At 45.5% G+C, this 25,054-nt stretch overlaps 1 protein-coding gene across 4 annotated transcripts in view; it reads right to left on the bottom strand.

Annotated features, from left to right (window-relative positions):
• The window catches only part of zip (myosin heavy chain 10), a 129,715-nt gene extending 106,687 nt beyond the window's left edge, over positions 1 to 23,028 (bottom strand). For all 4 annotated transcript variants that reach the window (XM_076187008.1, XM_076187010.1, XM_076187009.1 and 1 more), the window contains exon 1: positions 22,452 to 23,028. In XM_076187008.1, coding sequence (XP_076043123.1) covers positions 22,452 to 22,796 — 345 coding nt within the window. In that variant the 5' untranslated portion in view covers positions 22,797 to 23,028. The remainder of the gene's footprint in view (positions 1 to 22,451) is intronic.
• Between the last annotated feature and the right edge of the window lie 2,026 nt (positions 23,029 to 25,054).

Raw genomic sequence — 25,054 nt, forward strand, 5'->3', positions numbered from 1 at the left:
AAATGCGGAACTTGTTAATTAATGTATTTGTTTGTGCGTGCGTGTATGCGTGCGAGTGTGTATGCTTTCTACAAGTTATACTCGCGATGTTCCGTCTGTGCATCCATTGACATCGACATCTGACCCGAGCCATTTGCAAGTTAAATATTTGATCCTATTTAATAATAATAAAAAAAATATTAAGTATTACTTCAACACTCAACGAAGGCCGATCCACTCTCCCTTCCCTATCTAGTGGCACAGTTCCCTGTTGCCAGGTGATTTTATTCCGTGTCCATTTCCATCACCACCATAGCTGACAATGGGTGATTAGAGACACTTCCTGTTAAAAGACACGGCCGCCGCACTCTGCGACACCCCCCCATCGGAAGTGACGGGGGAGGGAGAGAGAGGAGAGAGAGGGAGAGAGAGAGAGAGAGAGGGGAGAGGAGAGAGAGAGAGGAGAGAGAGAGGTGAGAGAGAGGAGAGAGTAGTAAGAGAAAGAGAAAGGGAAAGAGAGGGAGGGAGCAGTAAGAGAGAGAGAGGAAAGTCCAACCCGGAACAGGGCACTGCATTTAATGTGAACGAGGCACCAGGACACCGGCTGCCCAAGTGCCGACTGGCTGGCTCTTTAGTGCCAGAGGGTCAAGCGAGGGGAGAGGGGGGAAGGGGGTAAGGGAGGCCCCCCCTGCCGATGGGTTGCAGGTGGTCAAGAAGAACAGACTATGGAAGAGGCAGGCAAGAAGACTAAGGAAGGAGACGAAGACTAAGAGGAAGAGGGGGAACAGAAGGACGAAGAGGAGGATGGAAGAGCGGAGGAGGAAGGAGGTAGAAGAGAGAAGAGGAAGGAGAAGAGAGGGAGGAGAAAAGGAGGACAAAGAAGGAAAAGGAGGAAGGAGGAAAAGATGGAGGGAAAGGAGGAAGGAGTGGATAAAGAGAGAGAGATAGAGATAGAGAGAGAGAGAGAGAGAGAGAGAGAGAGAGGAGGAGTTAACAAGCATGAGAGGAGACAAGAGCAGGCTTGATAAAATAAACTTTATGGTCGATGGTGGGGGGCGGGAGTGCCGAGGCATAGGCGGGAAACCTGGATAGTGCCTGGCCACTCTGGAGATAACAATATCACGTGCGGTGGCGTATCACCAGATAAGGAGATAAGACGGAACATCAACACATTCCTCCCGGCACATCTCAATGTCTTTATCATGGCGAGGAACCGCAGTCGTTGTTACAAAATGGCTAATATCTTCGTTTCAAATCGACATAATTGGCAGTCTTAACACGAGAGAGAGAGAGAGAGAGAGAGAGAGAGAGAGAGAGAGAGAGAGAGAGAGAGTTTATGAGCACTCCACCCCTCCTGTCTCGCTTTGACGGTGAAAGGTTCATTAAGAAGACATGTCAGATACGAAAACCAGCCCACCAGGGGACTCGAACACCACCAAGACCCACACGACACGAGCCGACCACTTCGCCTGTACAAAGTTAATGATTCACATTCGTTAATGTCATCCTGAGGCCTTGCCCTAACCATCTCGTGCATCTAGCCTTGAAGACAGAAACCCCTTTAATACGATTTAATTCTAGAAAACGTATTTGGTCATGCAACCTCTTCCCACGCCGCTGTAGAAAAACTAGTTAAGTCTGTAAGGACTGCAGGCCTATCGGATTCGAGTTTCTAAGACCAAACTCGGGGTTGGAAGCTCTTTGTATTCATGGAATCAAAGTTCAATGCACCACTAAACAAGTCTTTGACTACTATTTAAGGGTACCACAACCTGGGCTCGCCAATGCAAAACTACTTCAAAATATCATTTATGTTCTGTTCGAGAATTGTAGACCCCACCAAACTGCTTACTAGGAAAGGTGAAAGCTTGTTTGTCCTTACAGGGCCAAGCCTCCACGATGGAGTTCAATCCGAGAGCTGACGAGTAATCTGATGAGGAAGCATATGCTTTCGTCAGAGGCCAGTTCGCCAAAAGATTTGGCCAAAACTGGTGTTCATTGCTATTGCGATCCCCGATTACTGTAACGAGTAGTGAAACCTAATTCATTCACACGCGCGTGCGCGCACACACACACGAGAGAGAGAGATTCAGTAACACTGACCTAGACACCCTGGGCACAGGTTGCATAAATCAACAAAACTACGAAGCAGGAAACAAAAACTGAGCGATACTTGTGTTATGTCTACAGTCTATACCATATCCTCTAAAAAAAAGCTATATGAATTATGAAGCGGTGTTTATATGGGGGTGGGGGCGAATCTGAGCATGACATGGACATGACAAATACAAATTGTACTGTGGACTAACAATCTGAGGCAATCAGTCGTAGAAATGCCCCATCGCGTGATAAATGACAAAACAAACCACATTATCAGACTGGTTGTCAAATCGCCTTCACACGAGCGAATAATCGCAGATTTGTCCTCCGTTTCGTGGCAGGGGAGGGAAGGGGTGAGGTGGGGGGGAATCTGACAATAGACCAGAGTAATTGTTGACAAACGACACCAACCAAGCAAGCAGGCAGACATGCAGGCCAGCTGATGGACCAATGAACACAAGTCAAGCAAAACAGCACAACACTCGTCCGCCAACAAGCAATCTCCCATCCCTCCGTGTACAGCTGCAGTAGCAGCAGCACCTGGTCTCGACGAAGGACAAGGTCGGGGGGCAACGAGACCGAGGACAAATATTATAACGAGACAGAGGGCAAAAAGAAGACGTGTGGAGCAGGGGCGGACATTTCACTCGTCCGGGACGTCCAGGTTTCGTCAAGAGTTGCTCCAAAGGATGCCACTGACTGGGCAACAACTGGAAAACTGGAACAGTCCAACCCATGGTGGAAAAACAAAAATGGAAAGGGTGGGAGGGGGGGGGAGAATGGTAATGAACGTCAATCTCGATTCCACTAGAGGGAGAGAACGAAGGAGGGGGGGAGAGGGAAAAGAAGCATCAGCATTACGGTAAACATGATGAGGAGATGGAAGGAGCATAAAGATGGACCACAAGACACTCACAAACAGTACCACTAAAAAAAAAATAGCAAACAAGTAAATAGATAACCAAAAACTAAACACCTAGACCACAAAGACACAAAATCCCTCGGAATTTTACTCGAAATGGGGGGGGGGGAAGGCGACGAACGACGACAGGTCGCCTCCCTGTGAGACTCCCGACATTGTGTCCTGAATGGGAGCGAGTTCGCGGTATCTCCCCCCCCCCACCCTCTCCCCGCAATGTATTCAGTGCTTTTAGAAAACTTCGATACCTCTTTATATCTTTCCGAAACCACCTCTTTCCCATGTCCTCTCGTGTAGTCACTCCACGAAAAGTTCCGTGGCGAAGACAAGCGAAGAGAGGCGAAGCAAAGCGAGATATTGAGGAACAAGGAATAGACAACGGACGACGGGACCGACAAGTGTAGACACAGACATAAAAATCAAGAAAAAAAAAAGTAAAAGATTAATAAATAAAATAGAGAACAGAAGAGAAGAAAAAAGAAAACATACCAGAAGAGAGAGGCGAGAGAATGAATCCACAAGAAACTAAGAATCCCAGAGGCGAGGTGGAGAGAAATTAACATTTTCGCCCCTTGGGAGAGAGAGAGAGCCACACACATAGATAGGGAGATGGGGGTTGTGGGGGGTTAACACAAGAGCGCTAATCCCCCCACGGTACGGACCCTGGTTCCTACCGATACAGCTACAGTCCCCGCCGTCGACGTCGTCTATACGACCCAACTAGAAATCAATTATTCATGAGGTCAATCCTAGTGTCTAGTTTCGCCGGACGTTTTACTAGTCTTTAAAATGTGACCGTTCCATGTAAACCCGTCAGACGGCTGTTGCCCCTGCACGCTAGGACTTTTGAAGCATTCCACACACACACACCCTCCCCTTTCCTCTCATATAAAACACTCCCTCTGTTCCCTCCTCCATATTTTCATAATAATCATCCATTTCCTCCAATTCATCCTAATTCTCCTCCTCCTCCACAAACTTATTCTTCTCATCCTCCTCCATCATGATCTCCAAGTCCTCCGCCTCCTCTTATAATTTTTTCCATCCCCCCTCCACCTCCTACTTCGCCATCTTTCTCCCTCTACAATCTCTCATCACCTTATCCTCCACCACCTTTCCCATCTCCTCACCTCACTACCTTTCCTCCTCCTCTTCTTACACCATCTTTTCCATCCCCTCACCTCCACCATCTTTTCAATCTCCACCAAGATCTCCATCTCCTTCACCATCTCCCGCAGTAACCCCACCACCTATCATCCCTAGTCACACATTCGCCGGGACCGGGTCTCCACCTTTCAACGCGGCGACGTCCTCCTCCTCCTCCCTCGACCTGCCGTCACCCGATTTTATTCAATGGGGGAGGGGGAATCTCACGCCATCGGCACCAGTTCCCCCAAATCTGCTGATTACAATCGACCAGAGGTAGCCAGAATAAAATATGTCTCGGTCACCTTGTTGTTGAGTAGACGACACTCCCTCGCCGTCAACGAGGACCAGCACAGGAGAGAAAGCTTCTCCGAACACCAGATCCACCTCTCCCTCCGCTCTCCGCTCAGTCATCATTCAGACGATCAATGGAGGATATCAAGACTTCTGTAAATACAACCACTATCCTGGGAACAAATTGACAACACGCACATGCAACCTTAACTTTGACTATATCAGTGGAGCATTTCTGGAGGTAGAGAAGACGACGAAGACGACGACGAAGGAGGAGGAGGCTCACGAAATATGACATGCACATGCACACGAGCATGCCCGGGCACGCGCGTGGGATCTGTGGAGCTCAACATTCGTTCCAGTCTGCTGCGAGTAACATAATCCCTTCTAGTCTCAGACACAGGTAACAAAATGTCGTTACAATAAATCCGTGTACACAATTTTCCAAAGACCTGTTGGTTATAAAACATCAAGACAGAGACAAGGGCGTTGCCAAACATGATGACGTCATATCTTAGGCCTTACCCCAAGCACGACACTAAGGCCCATGACGCACGCACCCACGAACGCACTTTTTGTCCAGTATATAACGTATTCCAGTCTCTCTGGCCAGATGGGAAGTGTAGAAAGGGGATGGGGGGCATTGTAAAAAAAATTAACTTGCAAATAAGCCATTCACACTCAAGGCAAAACACCAAGTATACATAATTTCATTCTACTTTGTATGACGTGCTTGTAGACAGACAGGCAGACAGCCATAGTCCCTTACTTCAACCTATACCCTAGAATCCTAGATTATCTACAAATCCTCGACTACCGACGGGGTGCCACGACAACAACACGTGGTCAAGTACCACCACCAACCCCAGAACCTCGACACCGGGAGAGACAGGACCCTCAATCTCCCTACTCCCCACATCCCTCGCTGGCCATCTTGGGCAGCTTACACCTGACAAGGACGCTGTACTACAGTGGACAGTCGGATCTGACCCGGATATGTGTGTGTGTGTGTGTGTGTGTGTGTGTGTGTGTGTGTGTGTGTGTGTGTGTGTGTGTGTGCGTGTGCGCGCGCCACACCTTCGCTGAATAAATTCGTGTATACAAAATGTTGTTAGAATTATTTGTATAAAACATATCTAACATAATTAGACACTTTTGGTTATACGAGTCAGGACTGGGTATCTAATATTGCATTTACAGTACCAAAACGCCTCGGTCAGTCGTCCCTCCTACCTTTGGGGGATCGGGAGTGCCACGTCTGAGGACGCCTCGTCTCCCAAAGAAGATTAGAGGCCGAGGAGGTGGAGGAGGGAGGGAGGAGATGAAGAGAGGAAAAGGAAGAAGGAACACAGGAGGACAGTGAACGAGCGAGCGAGGTGGGAAGAGAGGGAGCGGAGGGGAGAGTAAAGAACTAGGATGAGCGAGGAGAGGAGAGGAGAGGAGGGGGGATGGGGAGCAACAGCAGCAGCAGCAGGGTCGAGGGTGAGGATAAGAGGGAAGAAGGAACCTATATCGAGATGGTGGAAGACAACAACGAAGAATAAGAAAAGAAGCGGAAAAAGGCGATATAGACGAAGATGAAGAAGACAAAGACGAAGAAGAAGGCGATAAAGACGAAGATGAAGAAGGCGATAAAGACGAAGATGAAGAAGAATTCTGACCAAGTCATATCACCCGCGCGCGCGCCCTCTGACCTCCGCGCACCGGGGTCAGATACATTCAGCCTACCTATCCCCCCCCCCAACTCCTCCAAGGGCCAGTCTGTATCACGCGTCTGGACCATCTGGAAGAAGCGAAGCGAGACTGTGTCGGGGCCAATACCTCACCTTCACCTACAGCTTTTGTTCTTAAGAATTCTTGGCTAGGGCGCCATTTTTTTTTATTAATTTATTTTAGGATGGTTGTCCTTTCCTAAATTCCTGTAACACGCACGCACACACACACACACACATATATATACACACACACACATATATATATATATATATATATATATATATATATACACACACACACACACACACACTTAATACCTGGAAACGTAGATAAACCCCAATTTTATTTTCGTCGATACATTAGGCCTCACTCCAACTAAGCCTGACCTTACCTTTCTCCAAGAACGACAACAATACCTGGCATACCCTTCCTTTCGTTTGACAACTGATAACATCGTTAACCTTGGCTTGGCCATGGCGGGTGGAGGAAGAGGAAGGAGGGGGGGGGAGAGGAAAGAGTGGGAGGAGGAGGGAAGGGGAGGGAAGGGAGGATGGTATAATCTCCCCCAATTCCTATTAACCCCCTCCCCTTTCCCCTCTAGGGGTAAAGACAAAGATTCTTCCCGCCTCCACCCTCCCCTTTCACTGACAAAAATCTCCTGTGACCATCTGCTTACGGCGCCACGTCATCCTTAAACCATCTGGAGGCCAGCTCTGACCCCAGACCCGCCACTTGCGTCATGCCTGGAACCACCTGCGCGCCACGTCATACCTGGACCCATCTGCCTGCCAGAAAGCACATCTGGGACCATCTGCTCCGTACGGCACCTCGCGAACCATCTGTTCTGTGCGCCAATCCCTATACCACCTGAAAGATGTGCGCGGACCAAGATGCCCATGTTCGCTGTAAACACGTATTCCACCTCATCGGCGAGATATTGTACAAGGACAGAATCGCTGGTGACATGTTCAAAGCAAAGATTCTCCTTCAAAGTGAACAGGTTAATCTGGCGCCAGACGTATACAAATCCGCACTGAACGCCAGGCGAAACGAGGGAACTGGCACACGGCGCCAAAGGTTGACTGGCACTCTGGAACAACTTGTAAACAAAACGTTATCGACATCCAACCGATTAACTGCATTTTAGTACATCCAACCTCGCTCAATCCAAATTACTCAGTCCTGGTAAGTCCCCGTTCTTATTACGGTTAATAGCAACCTTCCTTTGGAGATAGTTATTTGCAAATAGTTGTTTGCAAATATATATATTTTTTACCACGCACGCAGACATAGAGGATGAACGAGCGAGCGAGCGAGAGAGAGAGAGAGAGAGAGAGAGAGAGAGAGAGAGAGAGAGAGGGGGGGGGAGACTGTGTGAGAATCTGTTACCTCGAGTTACATTCAAGCGTAACCACCCTTCCGATCCCATCACGCTAGCGGCGCCAAATCTGGTACTAGAACAATACTGGTGTCAGTATTGTCGTAGTGGCACCCTGGCACCAGTAGGCCCTTCCCCTGCAACTCTACCTCTTGCAACAGAATACCATAAGTGTGCACATCCCTCTCACGTTGCATTGTTCCATAAACCAACGTTTAAAAGAGCATTTCGATTCAACATCTAACGCCAGACCTTCACTCTGCTTAAGAGAAACTTCTTGTAACAATGAGTAACACAAACCATCTGGTAAATACAGCCCGTCTCCAAACCACCTGGTTTGTACAACCAAGTGTCCCTTTTCCATTCCCTCCGTGTAATAATTAGATAAGAGAATCCTCGACCCCAAAAGAATGTTAGGGACCTGCTCACCTCTCCCCCCCCCCATACGCCACGGGTGGACGGAGGGGGGGGGGAAGGGGAGTGGAGGGTCATCCTGACCAGACAACGGAATAGAAAGTCGGGGGCGACGCGCGCCAACGACCTTCACGACTCGCCAGCCAGCCAGCCAGCCATCTACCCATCCATCTCTCCATCCACTCTGTACAATGCAGCTACAAACACCATCACCACGTGAGACTTCAGGAAGGCTTCAGCACTTCAGGACAAACGTTCCTGAATCAAAATGTCCTTTCAGGAACAAAGAAACTAATTTTTGCATAGGGTGTCACTGTCTGAACCACGTTACGTACGTGTGTGTGTGTGTGTGTGTGTGTGTGTGTGTGTGTGTGTGATGTGCAGACTTGCCAGGTAACCGTGCAGAGGTGTATGATGATACCCTAGACGCCAAGTGGAGAGCAATTACGTCAGGATACATACCAAGGCTCAGAAGTGCTCCGCTGGAGAGGCTTGGGAATGAGAGAGAAAGAAGAGGAGAGGGAGAGAGGAGAGGAGAGGAGAGGGAGAGAGGAGAGGGAGAGAGGAGAGGGAGAGAGGAGAGGAGAGGGAGAGAGGAGAGGAGAGGGAGAGAGGAGAGGGAGAGAGGAGAGGGAGAGAGGAGAGGAGAGGGAGAGAGGAGAGGAGAGGGAGAGAGGAGAGGAGAGGAGAGGAGAGGGAGAGAGGAGAGGAGAGGGATAGGGGAGAGGGAGAGAGGAGAGGAGAGGGATAGGGGAGAGGGAGAGAGGAGAGGAGAGGAGAGGGAGAGAGGAGAGGAGAGGGAGAGAGGAGAGGAGAGGGAGAGAGAGAGGAGAGGGAGAGAGGAGAGGAGAGGAGAGGAGAGGAGAGGAGAGGGGAGAGGAGAGAGAGAGGAGAGGGAGAGAGGGAGAGGGAGAGAGAGGGAGTGAGAGAGAGGGTGAGAGAGAGAGAGGAGAGAGAGAGAGAGAGAGAGAGAGAGAGGGAGAGGGAGAGAGAGAGGGAGAGAGAGAGAGAGAGAGAGAGAGAGAACAGAGAGAGAGGAGAGAGAGAGAGAGAGAGAGAGAGAGAGAGAGAGGGGGAGGGAGAGAGAGAGGAGAGGAAGAGGAGGGGAGGGAGAGAGAGGAGAGAGAGGAGCGGAGAGAGGGTGGGAGAGAGGAGAGGAGAGAGAGAGAGGAGAGGAGAGAGAGAGGAGAGAGAGAGAGGAGAGAGAGAGAGGGGGGGAGAGAGGAGAGGATCGGAGAGGGTGGGAGAGAGGAGAGGGAGGGAGAGAGGAGATAGGCACAGACACAAACCCAAACACACCCCAACACGACCCGAGGTCATGTCCACCCCATTTTGGCCACCTAGGAGCAGTGCCAGCTAGCCAGAGCCCAACATCCGGTCCCCGGGAGCACCACCCCTGGCCCGGAATAACATCCCATGAACAATGGGAGCTCTTTCAGGAGCGTTTGACATTCCTCCTCTTTGAGCGGCCTCGATTCCGCGGCAGTCAATACATCCCAGATCCCCAGGGATGACGTAAGCAGCAACAAACAATGTGACGGGCACATTGCCGTCGCATCATGTTAGCATAAATATCCTTTCACCATCCCACTTGCCACTTCACAACCAAAAGAACCTTAAAAAAATTACCTACACGTACAAATAAACAATAATAATAATAACTGATGATAATGATAGTACCAATAATAATTAAAATAAATTGAAATAAAGTCTATTTATTTCAGGCAGTAACCAGTTAGTCTACCGTTTCCTAATGACATTGTTTTCAATAAAAAGCTGCGTTATTTTAATCTTTGAATCGATACTTCACTCGCTGGGCCGCTTGCCCAACACGGTAAACCATGACCTTGTCTCCATGTACCTCCTATCCCACTCAGAGGGAGATCACCAGATAACACACAAACAAATAAACGAATAAAACAAATAAAAGAAATACCTAGGTAATATATATATATATATATATATATATATATATATATATATATATATATATATATATAAACACACACACACACATATATTTAGTTTTCCTTGGTCCTTGACAACATAGCTGACAATGTTACATTGACCCACCATACAGAAACCTCACCATCTTCCAGTTCACTATATATATATATATATATTAGAGAAATTTCGTTCTCTCCAGTCTATATATTACCCCCTTTCTCCATCAGTGTTGATAAACACAGAATTTACCCTAAAACCTGCCATTTTTGCCTCAGTCTTCAGCATATCTAAGCCAAGTAGAATCAAGCACAGTTGTTTCCATTATAGCTTATTCCCATTCTCGTGAAGCAGTTATGGTTTTGTTCTTTTATTATACTTAATGATACAATTGTCAGAATTTGAATATTTTATGAACAACTTTATTGCACGTAATGATGCAATTTTCATAATGTGAATTATATTTTGTGTGCACAACTTGTCTGCCCATTTATAGCTACTGGGGCTCTCGTTTGGAATTTTGTTTTTAAATCCTTTGGATCATTTTTCCCGTCAAGAAAATATAAATTTCTTTAGTACGACATCTTAATTTATTTTTCCCTTTTCTAAACTTCCATTCCCTCTTGTGAGTGCTACAAAATTCAGATTCCAAAGTTGCTACTGTGCTCCAACATTCATCTCAGTGATTATAAGTGACAAATGTAAAACCATGTTGTCCAATGGCACTGCATAATTACAAACTCCAAAACTTACACCAACTGTACTGTACATATCTAGCAGGGAGCACCACATCTGAAGGGGTTTTGAAACATTAGGAGCCACAAAAATTCCTCAATATTCTGAACGCTTTACATACAAGTTGGGGTTTTCTTAATTCTGTAAACTGCTGTAAATTACTTGTGCAACATTGAAGGATAATGATATATATTATATATATATATATATATATTTATATATATATAATATATATATAGAGAGAGACTCAAACTTGTATGGATGTTGCAAAGGAGACATCCCTCCATGCCTTGAACTTGTTCAACCAGCCTTGTCTAGTTTAAATGACGTTAGTAAAGCATTTAAGGTTTTATAATTAATTTTTAGTGGCAATAAGCATCACTGACCAGCTTCTGAAAACTGGGAGCTAATATGAACACTTGCAACCTACACTTGCATTTGAAGTATATGGTGATGCCAATTTCAATTAATGTTCTACTAACACCAATTTCTCAGAACTTTGTGTGTGTGTATTATATATAGATATATATATATACACACACACACAAACATATACATGTACACACAATAGGAAGGGTGCAGTTTGTAATCAGCGAAATGAGTAAAAAATTGTGATTAAATCTTCAGATTGGTGAAAATAAACAAATAAATTAAAATAAATAGATAAATAAAAAAAATAAGATAGAAAAAATAAACAAATAAACAAAATTTCATGAATGCAGTTGTGTGGCAAACTGTACATCAAACACCCTTTGCCACCAGTACAGGGTTATCACTAACCAGCTTATAGGACCCCAGAAAAGTTCAGTACCATCTCTCAAATACAGCCTCAACCTATACGGACCGCTGGCTACGAAAAAGCACTTTTTTTTTAAGACAGACACAGTGTTTGTTTTAATATCAGATTCAATTTGGGGAACAAACATGACAGTAATTCAAATTCAAGCTGTTAAGAATATTTGGGGACCAGGATGTTACCATCACTTTGTCAACCCTAGTTAAATGCTTATGTTTCATATCACTTAATGTGGGATATAATGTCAGCTGTTGCATAAACTACTGATACAAACTGTTCCCTTGCTTAATCTTCTGGGCTTACCCCCAAATATGATACAATACACAATGTACCAACATTGGCCAGTCACCAATATGGCTGTCATGCCATCTTCATTTACTTGTTCAATTCAACCCTTTCATAACAGGAAGTTTTCTTCAGTTAGATAAAACAATTTGGCCCAGGGGCAATATATAATATCAACTGAATATTTTCAATCCTATATTTCATTTCCCTTGTGTAAATTGGTACTAGATAATGTATAGAAGTGCACACTACAAACAACTCGTCATCTACTCAATGATTCCATGTTACATTTACCTAAGAGTCAGCGAGACAGATGCTCAATGGGGTTGCAGTTAGTTTGAAAATCCCTTCAGGATGCCTGTTATACGTCAAATTGTATCACGTGTATACAAAAATCACATCACTAACAATTTAAACTATTCTAAGAAAGCTTACCTCTCACCATCTGTTCTTCTACACTTTTCATCACCCCTCATTAAGAACCTTGGTATTTTTCTAAATTTAAAACCCCAGCTACCTTACATTCCTGGTTACATTTCTTCATTCCCATCCTCTGTCACGTATGCAACTAAGTACAATAATTGTTGCATTCTCTTTTCTAATTCAACATTTCACCCATCCTCTGTCACGTATGCAACTAAGTACAATAATTGTTGCACTCTCTTTTCTAATTCAACATTTCACACATCTCCCTTATTTCACCTCACCTTCCTTACAGATTCATTTCAACACATTTCCTTTAGAGAATATATATATATATATAAAATAAATGGATAATAATACTAACAATAAAATAGATAATATACAAATAAATCTATTCATATACCAAGGGCATCCCTCACCCTTACCTAGTCAAAAGGCATAACCCCCCTTTCCCTCATATCTCATCTTAACTTCTTATGGATGACAGGTCATCCCTGTATCCCGCCCAGTGCCCTGGATCAGAGGCAATGCAATACTGTACAAATAAAGTAAATCTAAATTCTGCCTTTTATCTCCTCCCACTTTAACATGTGAACTACAGTATAAACCTCAAGGCACTTGACCTAATACTACTTCAGGCACTTGGAGCAATCTTTTACTTAAAACCTTCATGGGGTTTTTATCTAATTACACAGCTGCTACACGAGCTTCCTACAGCCACTGGTTTCTAGCATCAAAGATGACATCACATCCATCTTTCCTACAAAAGCAGTTTCCCATTAACAGGTACATACAGCTAAATGGAGTTTTGTTTTTTGGTGCACACAACCAATAATCAATTACATAAACAAGGAGAATGCCAATGTTGAGTGTATTGCTAGTCGTTACTTGAACAACCAAGACATTTATAAAAACAAGAGCAACAACCACCACTAACCCTCATGTGCACAAGTAATGCTCCTCTTTTACTACATGCGGGAATGCATGAGACATCGTCTCCACAGTCTCTCAAATCTTGTTTGGCAGGGCCTACAGGGGATGGACAATGCATATGCTACCCATGTCAACAGTGGAGGTTGAGATAAACTTTGGTGTAAAAGTCAGCCATGCAGGGATGAAGCACATCCAAATGTACCACTGATAATAAAAAACAAAGGCACAGTCGCCAGGCTCAACTGTGATTCACTTCCTGCATCTCATCCACTAAGCCTACAAGAATACAAATACTTTGCCTTTGGGATGGATACTGCGCACACTGAAACCTATCTACAGGACCCGACATTGATTTTGACCAAACCCAATCATTGTGGAATTTGTACAAATTACTGGAAAAATAGTTTGGTCCTGCATTTGTGGATAGGCTAAACAAAATGTTGATTGATCATATGCAAGTCGTGTCCAGTACACTTATCAGCATGAAATATTACTGCTGATCTTTGACACCATACAGAGGCCCACAAGTTGCATAAAATAAACAAGACGTTAGCCACCAAATGGAAACTGTTGCAATTATCTGGTCGAAGTTCTAGTTCAAGGTAGATTGACAAGGGTGCCTCCTGATCCGATGTGACAGCAATGCAACAAGCAAAGCCAGAGGTCATATCATACTAGCTTGCATGAAACAATACGAGGCACATTAACAGCACTATTTTTTTCTTTCAAGGGTATTATATCAACAAACCCAATGCAATTTTATTTTGATGTTAGGGAACAGATCTGCTGACATGATGACCTGTCATATACAGGTCATCAACCTGTCCCTGTATACACCTGTACAGACTAGTCAAACTACATTCCTTTATGATTGTACACCATCCTCCCTGCCAAGAATGCCAACCACTATACATCTTTTTGGCTACATTTCTTAAATCTGCCTCTGGCATATCATGCCCTACAATGGAAGCACTGGGATATGATACAAATCCCTAACTAGTGCAAAGTAGCATGTGAAAGTGCTTCACGAATGTACCTCGAGAACATTTTCCCTACAAGAATTCAAATCCAACAACAATCCTAGTAGGTCCTGCCTTTTAGTAACACCATAATGCAAGATCACCTTTCATACTGGGTGGCACTTTTTTCCCTTTAGCTGTCACAAATCTATCCCCTACACCTTCAGCATACATATTATATGCATGAATTGTACCCCTTCCTAAGGGCCCAAGCTATGCACACCCATCATTTACATGAAACATGAGCATACTTGTCGGGTATGCACAGCATATCAATCAACCCATTGTCCCAGATATCTTCTAAGAGACACACAGCCACCAAGTAACTGGCAATGGCCACCAGACAAGACCATACAATGGTACATAACTTCATGAATAGGCAAATGGTACAATGCCAAATGTTGCAACATCAAAGTACAATACGCAACTTGATGCAATAAAGCTGAAATGTATGAAAAAGGTTCCAATTGTCAAACTTGAAACACTGATATGGGTGGCAATCCACACTGGGAAGAAAGTGTGAATGATCAATACCATTTTACTACAAGCTTGAAGTAGGTTCCCTCCACCCAACAAAACTGTCATTATACTAAAACTTCTACTCAGCCCATATGGTCCGACTATGCTACTTTCATCATACAGAATGTACAATGGACTGCAGCCATAGGACATCCAAGCCTAACAGAGAAATCAGGTTTGCAACTGAATTATTAGCCTTTAGGTATCAGGGGCATTATGTCACAATTAGTTATTTGTGCAGTACTGTCTATTGGCACAAAATTCAGATATTCCCAGTATGGGTACACTATGCCACTACCCCAATAATTTTTATTTCAATTTCTTTTCATCCTTGGATTATGCCCCATAAACAACAACAAATTCCTCTTCTATAGTTATTACTTTCTACACCCCACTCAAATGTTTCCGTCTTCTCCAGTACCTGCAACGTACAATCAAAACATGCTGTTCAGTACCATCATCGCCTTGTTTATTATTTCATTCATGTTTTGTGTGTGTGTGTGTGTGTGTGTGTGTGTGTGAGAGAGAGAGAGAGAGAGAGAGAGAGAGAGAGAGAGAGAGAGAGAGAGAGAGAGAGAGAGAGAGAGAGAGAGAGAGAGAGAGAGAGAGCGCGCGCGCGCGTTGGGGGGTAATGTCCTTTAGAGGGCCTATCGCTCACGCCAGGACACCAACTCCTTATAAGGTCATCGCTTAGGCCGGAAACCCCGAGGATCCTTGGGCTCTCCCAAGAGACACCACCACCACCACCACAGCGCACTCGTAACCCAGCCATTCGGACTGACAGATCCTCTCTCCTCCTCCTCCTCCCAGCATCACCCAGGACCCGTATCTCTACAACCACTTCGGGAACCACACCCAGCCCTACAGATGAACCCAAGCTTACACTGTCCCCTGTCGCCGCGTTTAACTTTTGTCATTAAGTGTCTCTACGCGACTTTATTTGGCCTAGGTATATCCAACCCTTTCATCCAGCTTTATCAACAATTTTAGTTACTGCCAAACTTGTCCAGCTAAGGGAAATCAACTCTATGGCGTGAGAGATTACACAAATTACCCTGGGCTTACACCCCCGAGATCGTTAGAACAGATATATAGTTGTCACACGCTTCCAGCTACTAAGATTATATTGTCAAAAGCAACCCCCCCCCAGCTCTATCTTCGCCCGCCCGCCATTTTTAAAAGACTAATCGCGTTCAAAGTAGATACGATATTTTACGATAACATACAAAGGGCTCCAGGCCTGTTCCTTTCAAATCAAGCCGGCCAAGACCAAAGCAACGCGAGATGAGGCATGACCCTCGCAAAGCATACACAACACGCTAAATACGGTGGAGTGAGAGAACGAGGGCGAGAGCAAGAACTGGCGAGCAGCCATCCATATCCGTCAGGAGGTCGAGGGCCCATCAAGCAGGCGCGAAGGAGGGCAACGACGTTGTAGGTGGAGGATGTCCCGCGCTCGTTCAGAGGCCGACGACTTTCGACGTTGAACTCGCCCCTCCTGACGATGGGGGAGCACCTATACCTTGCGGTGTGTTTTGACCACACAAAGATGGTGCCACAAGATGACACCAAATACCTCCTGACGAATTAAAAGTCCCTGAACACTGTTCAATTGGTTTCGCTGTCCTGGCCACAACGATACCTGGAAGACCACCCTGAAGGTTTCCTGAAGATGGTGATGAGTACTTGTATGTGTAAGAACCGTAAAGGAAACCTTGAATGACAGGACCTGCACGGAGGCAAAACGGAAGCGACTGCCATCACTCAGTGGGGCGTAGGAACACCCGACAAGTGAATGAAGAAGCCCGTGTACAACCAGGCATAAACAGAGCCTCCTTCGGTGCAGGAAACGAGAGGACGTTTACATAGGGTGTCCACAGCGGCCTCATCTGAAATATGCCAGTGAGGAAGAGGAGGGGGGGAGGGGAATAGTGTAAGGGGAGGGAGGAGAGAGAAGACAGAATGTAGGGTAGGGGGGGAAGAGGACCGAAGGATGAGAGGAGGAAGGACAGTAGGGACAGAGGAGAGGAGAAAGGGAGGAAGAAGGGAACGGAGATAGGGATGGGAGGAGAGGGAGAGAGTGATGGGAGGAGAGGGAGAGAGGGATGGGAGGAGAGGGAGAGGGGGATGGGAGGAGAGGGAGAGAGGGATAGGAGGAGGGGGAGAGGGAGAGGGGGATGGGAGGAGAGGGAGAGAGGGATGGGATGGGAGGAGAAGGAGAGAGGGATACAATAGAGGGATGAGTGAAGATAGGGGGACAGAGGGGGAGGATGGGGGAAAGAGGGGGAGGGGAGAGGAGAGGGATGATAGGAGGACAGAGGGGGAAAGAGGAGAGAGGAGAGGGAGGAAAGAGGGGGAAAGGTACGAGTGATGATAGTGGGGAAAGCGGGGGAGAGGAGGAGAGAGGGAGCGACAAAGTTTTGGGGCGCCCGACTGGCTGGCTGGCTGTCCGTGGTAGCCCCCCTCCCCCCTCCTCCACCTTCTCTTCTCTCTCCGTGGCCATCCACCGCCGTTCCCACTAGCACAATCCATCCTTAACGCCCCAACCAGAGTTCAAGGAGTACGCAGACCCCCCCCCCGCCCCAAACGGGCCCCCTTATCCTCCAAAAAGACACCCCCCCCCCACCCGGTGCAGGACCAGACTCCGAGAAGCTAATCTCAAGAAGACGAACAAGAAAACACAAGCACACTGGAAGGGGAGAGAGAGAGAAAGAGAGAGAGAGAGAGGAGAGAGAGAGAGAGAGAGGAGAGAGAGAGAGAGAGGAGAGGGAGAGAGAGAGGAGAGAGAGAGAGAGAGAGAGAGAGAGGAGAGAGAGGAGAGAGAGAGAGAGAGGAGAGAGAGAGAGGAGAGGAGAGAGAGGAGAGAGAGAGAGGAGAGAGAGAGAGAGAGAGAGAGAGAGAGAGAGAGAGAGAGAGAGAGAGAGAGAGAGAGAGAGAGAGAGAGAGGAGAGAGAGAGAGAGAGAGAGAGAGAGAGAGAGAGAGAGAGGAGAGAGAGAGAGAGGAGAGAGAGAGAGAGAGAGAGAGAGAGAGAGAGAGAGGAGAGAGAGAGAGAGAGAGAGAGAGAGAGAGAGAGAGAGAGAGAGAGAGAGAGAGAGAGAGAGAGAGAGAGAGAGAGAGAGAGAAAATCTGGCGCCACCTACAGTGTTGAGGACCCACGCGGCCGGGCCCAGAGGGCAAGAAGACGTGAGAAAAAACGAAGCTACAAAAGAAAAACAGACAAGCAATATCCATCTATTTCCTGAGAGGGGGGAACGCCAGTGTGGCTGTGGCACACAACAGCGTGCGTGCGTGCGTGTGTGTGTGTGTGTGAGAGAGAGAGAGAGAGAGAGAGAGAGAGAGAATGACTCATACATCCATACAATCTATTTCACACCCGAGACTGCCGTCGTCTTGGTACTTAAGACAACTTTCGCTCGAACTACATCCTCCCGAAGTACTGGGCGAAGTCATCAGTACGCATTCACGGCGGCAAGTGAACCCACAATTACCCAAAGACCCCTGGAAGAATGCTGGGAAGGATACGCACACACACGCACGAACAAACACCAACATAAACAATCCCACCATTTTTTGAAACGTCCCACTTCAACTTTCCAAACCTTTAACTCTTCAACACTATGACGAGTTAAGTTCCTTCCCTTCTACGGACCAGTGACTGTCATGAGCCCTCCTGCCTGAAGGTGTCGGGAATCCTCATGACCCCTTTCAGCCTGAAGCCCCGTCACAGTCATTAGTCTGCCCTTAGCCAGAATGAAATCACTGAGACGCGTCACAGTGCTGACAGGGTTAAAACGCGAGGGCTTACGTCACCCCGCCACCCTACCCCCCGTTTAGAGTGCCACTTATGTGCCACCCGATAGCTAACCCCCTCAGTGCCACGCCACATCAATGGCACCCAACCTACCATCATCTTCCAAGTTTGCACTACGGTGCCAGTGGCACCCCCCCAACCCTACCCCCAACGGGTGCCAAGTGGGTTGGCTGTACATACACCCTTGTCTCATGTGTGTGTGTGTGTGTGTGTGTGTGTGTGTGTGTGTGTGCGCGCGCGCGACGGCCACCAGGTGAGAGTAGTTATCTATGTGTGGGTGTGGATGGCACCATACGAGTGCCAGGGTTGCATATAGGTGACAAGCATAAACTCAATTGACACCAGAGAAAACAATAGTGACTGACTCCACCACGTGCCCTTGAAGTTCGTGTAGGCAAACATGCATACACAGCGTCACATGTCACTGTAGCAACGTCACCCTTTCGTCACGTGAAGCAGGGAGAACGACGGACATGTCACCAACATCACACCGGTTGGACACAGACACCCCCGTGCCCTTGTCACGGGACCAGACCGCCGTGCCAACATCGACTTCATACAAAGTGGACTTGCAATGACATCACTGACTTGGAGTGTCTTGGCACTGCAGTGCCATACGAAGGGGGGAGGGAGGGGAAGGAGGAACATAATCAGTGATGGGCTTGTAAATAAAGCCATAAACAAGGCTAGCCCAGAGTGGGAGGAAGAGTTCGAAACTACAGGTATAGTAAATCGGGACAAAGATCGAAATTAACAAGGCGAGGCTATGGGACGACAAGGGACGAGGGGGAGACAGTGCCACGTGACCAAAATAGAGACGATAACCGAACGAAAAGCGGGGAACCCCAAAGGCGAACAGAGATAAACACAATAGCCTGCAGAGTGCCAGATGAAGCTCATGGGTGGCACCCTGTGCGTATTGTGCCAAACAATGACAGGCGTAGACACTAAAGATATACACTGGAATGGAATTTTCAAATATGGGTGTCGTTGACGGCACGGAAGATGACAACACTATTCAAGCTATGGTGCACTGCACCATACTCTCATCATGTTGGCATAAAATATTTTGTTCTGACTGATACCAAGCGGCTTTATTCAGACGAGGGACTAAAACCCAGGTCAAGACATGCAGCAGTATTGCACCAGGGGGTAAGACAGAATAATCAGGTCTATCTGCCTATTAAGATTTCACTATAATCGTGTTCAGAGTTCAACAAACATTTAATACCCACTCGCCTGAAACTATCCTACATCTTGTGTGTGTGTGTGTGTGTGTGTGTGCGCGCGCGCGCGAAAGTAATGAAACTTGGGTAACTGCGGGTTCTCTACGTCAGACCCCAGTTTCTGGGGGCGTGTCACGCCTGGCCGGCTGACTTTGACAGCGAATCGTCGCCTTCCGAAGCCTGCTGGTACCAGCAGACGAACTGGAGAACTCCGAACACTCTGACCATGGTGAACGTGGGACCCTAAGCTACCCTAACCAAGTCATTGTCACTTACAAAAATGTACATTTTCAATCTAATAGCACCCAATAAACCTATGTGCCCAATAGTGGGTCTTGTTGACAATTTTCCTACAATCGATCACGTCCGCTTAACCTGATGTAAACTTGAAACCTTAGGCCAGCACATAATAACTGTTGTCAATGGCAACAAATTCACTTGTGACTTCTAAGTCTGTACAGATTTGTCCCTGACAATACCCGACACCAATAACCCTCCAACGTTAAATGTAACCCTCCCATCTGAAAAAATAAAAATAAATAAAAATACATGCTACACAATCCATTACCACCAGTCTAGTTGAGGGGGAAGGGGAGGAGGAGGGGGTGGGGACGTACCTGAATTGCCACGCCCATACACCCATGTAACAATTTCCAAACAACTTTTGTGTGTGTTTTACCCATCCGTCCCATACAGAGTAAGAACTAAAATATACACTAGTGTTTTTTATAACTAGTGAAACCCCCACCTTTCTCCAAAGTGCCCATATGACAATTCATAACCTATCATAAGCACTTTGCATTGTTCTAGGAACTGTGTGTGTGTGTTGGGATACCATTAGCTTTGTACATGTATTACACAAACATTATCGAGCCACTATGATTAAATACACAATGGATCTGCAAACCACAACACACCATAAATCCATACATCAAGACTAGGCATATAGATCATCAAGGCATCCAATATTCCTTTAAGATGTATATAAATTGCACTAAATTGGTGCACCCGCGGATCGATCCACCCACGGAGGAGAGAAAACCGATAAATCCCGTTGCCAATATCAACGGCCACTGCAAGCTGGCTGCCACCAGCTTCCAACATTTCAAACGATCAAAGGCACTGAGCAATAGCCGTTAAATAAATACCATCACGAGCTGGGAGGGGGAGGGGGGTCCATTTACGTGATTGTCGTTAACGTATTTCGACAGATTCACAAAACAACGAAATGACAAGCCTTGACAGCCCACCAATCCCAACAGAAGTTTCCAGACGTCCCTACCTATGGTGGAAAACTACGTCCAAATTAAGCTTTACTTTACAACCCTTTCCCATGGTTCCTTATGTGAGGGGAGGGTTCATATTAAACAAGTTTGATTAACAAGGTCGGAAGAAGACAGTTATCTAATACACAATCTAAAGACCTGAAAAAAACTACATTTGTGAAAGCGATCTTCACCTAAACATTCGTCCCAGCTTCCAATACACATTAACAAAACCAACAAACAGATATACCCCCATATATTCAACATAGATATAACTACTTATTACAACAAATGTAATGACCTTCATAGTTGCCATTTTAACATCAACTTCATTTTACAAACTCAGTATTTTCCTGTTATTTACAGGTCTAGGGGCACTTACAGAAAAGGAAATTACGCCCCATCTGTGAAATTGTTTTGATACATCACAAAGGCTGTTACGTCATTCTAACAATTGCCCTATCACATCCAGTGATAACACTTTATGCATCAATAGTTTATTTGGACTCGTTCCTTGATCTGGTTAAATTCCTCAATGCTAGTATCACTACAATACAATAGCTTAATAAAAAAAAAATGCCCATTACATTGGTCACACTAGGAAGCTCACAGTACAATAAATAATACTGTTAATATCCCCCCCCCCAACATTAAACAATTTCAGCCCCAAAAGCTAACCTATGTTGAACTGTTGAGAAGTTGCCGGATATATTTTGGTAAACAAATTAGTTTGAATGAAAAACTTAATTAATGATGGGTGATTCATCTGTATTTACCCATACAAGTTTAATTAAATTCAACCCGTGAGGATCCACTGAAACCACTTAACTCCCAACCTAGTACTGTGCCCCAATCATGCATAAAATGGGTGCAAGAAATGCAACCCTTCCAGTATAAACTACACCGGTATATGCACATTCCAGTAACCCCCCCCCCTCAACGTCTTACAACCAACAAAATTATGGTACAAGATGGCTTCAAGTTCTATGACAAATAATTTAGTTGTCAAATGTCAATACACTATGATAACCTCTCCTCAATTCGCCATTTACCTTTGTTCTAGCTTGCCGGTACTCGGTAAGGCTGACAATTTCATTCAGTTGGAATTTGCATTTGGAATAAGGCTTCTCTACAACTCAGTCGATTCGAACTTAATGTTGATATTATCACCTGCCCTTTGTGTTAATGAAATCCTTACCAGTCGTAACAGCTAAAAATAATATTTATTTTCAGAATTCAGTGTCGTCCAATCCAGCATTCAAATACAACCCGCCAAACCCTCCCAAGATGTATAGCGGGAGCTCGCAAGGTTCACGAGCAGAGCATGCCGAGAAAAGGCCGGTTACAAGGTATTTACGTGTTACAAGATAATTCACACACGGCCTTGAACTGTTACATGCATGCTAATGACACCTTTGTCATGTAACGCCTTGCACTGGCCAGCTATAACCGCCAAATACTTGAACATTAGAAAAAAACAATCGGCCGTACGACTTGCCAACTTGTAAACATTTGAATTCAAAAGTATGGAGTTTTGAAAGTACTTACATAGATTAGGCCGGAGTAGTACCGTTCTTTCAAGTTGTGGAGAACGGAAGCTTCATTGAGACAAGTGAGTTCTGCCATATCCTCAACTTTGTTGAATTTAGGAGGGTTCATCTTCTGGATGTCATCTTTAGCCACGCGGGTTCTCTTACCCGTGTCGGCAATTTCCACCTCGACTTCATCGCCAACCTCACCCTTAATACCTGCAGCCACGAAGCCATGGGTCTCGTGAGGGATCCACACAAGTCGGCGCTGGGTCCATTCGGCCTGCGAGGCTGGATCTTCAAACTTGTCGCGAGAAACCACCAAGTATTTCAACTCGGGATCATTCACATCGATGTCGGCCATCTTGGCTCAAGAGGTAGTTGGACGGGATTTGCGGCAAACACAACTACTATTCAGAATCTTTTTAACTAAATATACACTGTTTAAACTGTCTGCTTGCACAAACTTGGTGCTTATAATCTCTTCAAGCCCATTGGAGAAGGGAAATCCATAGTATCTGTGCCAGAAGATGTTAAATTCTCACGCGACAGAAGACTGTCCTCCCCCGCTAGACGTCGGCAGGAAACTGAGAGAGCTGCGGCGGGTTACCGGTGTTTCGCCTCCCTCACTGCCACGAAAATAAAACGCCCCAACGACTCTCAAGAAAACATGATAATTCATTAACCCTTGGTTTATTATATCATAATCAAAATAATATTAAATAAGAATAAAGTACATTCTTTATTTATTTCGTTATAATCATATTGTTCATTCGCTAAAAATACATTTCGCGAAATTTATGCTTTCACCTCTGCCCTCCGCATGTGGCAATACCATGGGTGCTGGCAGATGCATGAGTACCCACATGATAACTCAAATGTGATATTTTCATTAAACTAAACAAGAGTTTTCAGGGAAACGTGTTATTTTCAACCCAATATATAATAAATTGTCTGATCCCAAGTGATCTGCCTAGTACCAAGCCTGCCCATGTCACAGGTGTTAATCATACACAGATAAGATTGTTAGAAAGTTGAGAGCTTACACAATGCTGGCTTTTCATTACATGAGATCACACTTTGTATTTCATATTTAAGTATGCTGAATGTTCCATTTTGTTCCCTGGGGACTTGGGGTAAATGTTAAAATTCCAATATGGAATTATAATGGGCCTGGACCCCTTCGGGGCCCAAGAATTTACGAAAAAGTTTGTTGGTTGGTCAGCTGAATCGCCTCAACGCTCCTCCGTGCCGTGAAACACCATCTGTGAAATCCTGCTTTTCATATGTGTGCATAAAATCTCCCACGTTTCGTAAAAGAAAAAACACAAATGCAAAGCGTGACTCATACCTACGACCGCAAATAGACCACATGAAAATAAATGCAACCCGACTCAAAAGTCGACAGATTGGACCAATACACGGAAATATGGCCTCAATACTACAAGATTTTTTCATGATTAGTAATAAAAATTACTTAATTACGCTCATCACATCATGACCTCTGCCACTTCCTCGAAGTCTGTAGATAATTAATGAACATTTCGGACGTTGGCGGGAGTGTGTGTCATTGGTAAACATTACGTATGGTATGACGTCATGTTGAGGTGCGACACCAACGGACAAACGGGCTAAGTCGAAGAGCGCGACCTTCATTCCAACTTTCTCACATCTCATCCCCAAGCCAGAATAGTACCTCCTCCCACTCGACACCCCTTCCCCACCCACTCATCCCTCCTCCTCCCATACCTTTTTCTATGCCCTGTTCTCATGTAACCCCACGATAACGAACACCGAGTTCAAAACACGACGCTTCCCTCATGCTATGATTCACGCCTAAAGGCATCACCGCGCGTGCGTCAAGCTACGGTTCATGTCATGACCATGGAAATGCCTGAGGAGACAGAACTCATGGGATTTTCTCTGACCCTCACGTCGATTTACCATTCCACGAGTGATTCTTTATTAACAAGAAGAACATGAAGAACATTTCCAACTCTGCAAATGAATTGGTACGGAAATGACGAGGCCTAAAGTAGTTATGAAGCAATGAGGTATGAATTGTTAACGAATCAGGAACGAACCACCTGCGATAGAACAGGGACATCCGCACAGCACCTTGCGTGAGTCATAGCTGAGTCAGTCATCAAAGGCCAGGCCAGGTGAGGTGAGGGCCATGTTAAGGGCGCACAGGTAAAACCTTTGTATATATATTGTGCTGCATAATACTTTGAAGAAAAAAATCTAAATTTGCATGTCGAACATTTGTGCACACTCTTATTTTTTCTTCAACATATGAATTTTTTAGAACTAAATAACAACATTCCAACTTATGATAAATCATCAAATTTGTTACAGACAGTATTTCGATGTATTTTGACATGTAGTTTGGGTAATTATTGATTCTTATGGTAACAGGGGAACTTGCGTGTGTGATTCACCATGGTTCACCATGTGTGTGTGTGTGTGTGTGTGTGTGTGTGTGTGTGTGTGTGTGTGTGTGTGTATGTGTGTGTGTGTGCGCGCGCGCGTGTGTAAGCGTTTTTCGTATATATGGATTGATTTATGACGACAAAACATTTTATTTTTTCTGTATATTTTGGTGAGTGTGTTCATCTATTT

This window comes from Oratosquilla oratoria, chromosome 6, assembly GCF_046742065.1.
Source record: "Oratosquilla oratoria isolate Oo_2021 chromosome 6, ASM4674206v1, whole genome shotgun sequence".
Classification (NCBI taxonomy): Eukaryota; Metazoa; Arthropoda; class Malacostraca; order Stomatopoda; family Squillidae; genus Oratosquilla; species Oratosquilla oratoria.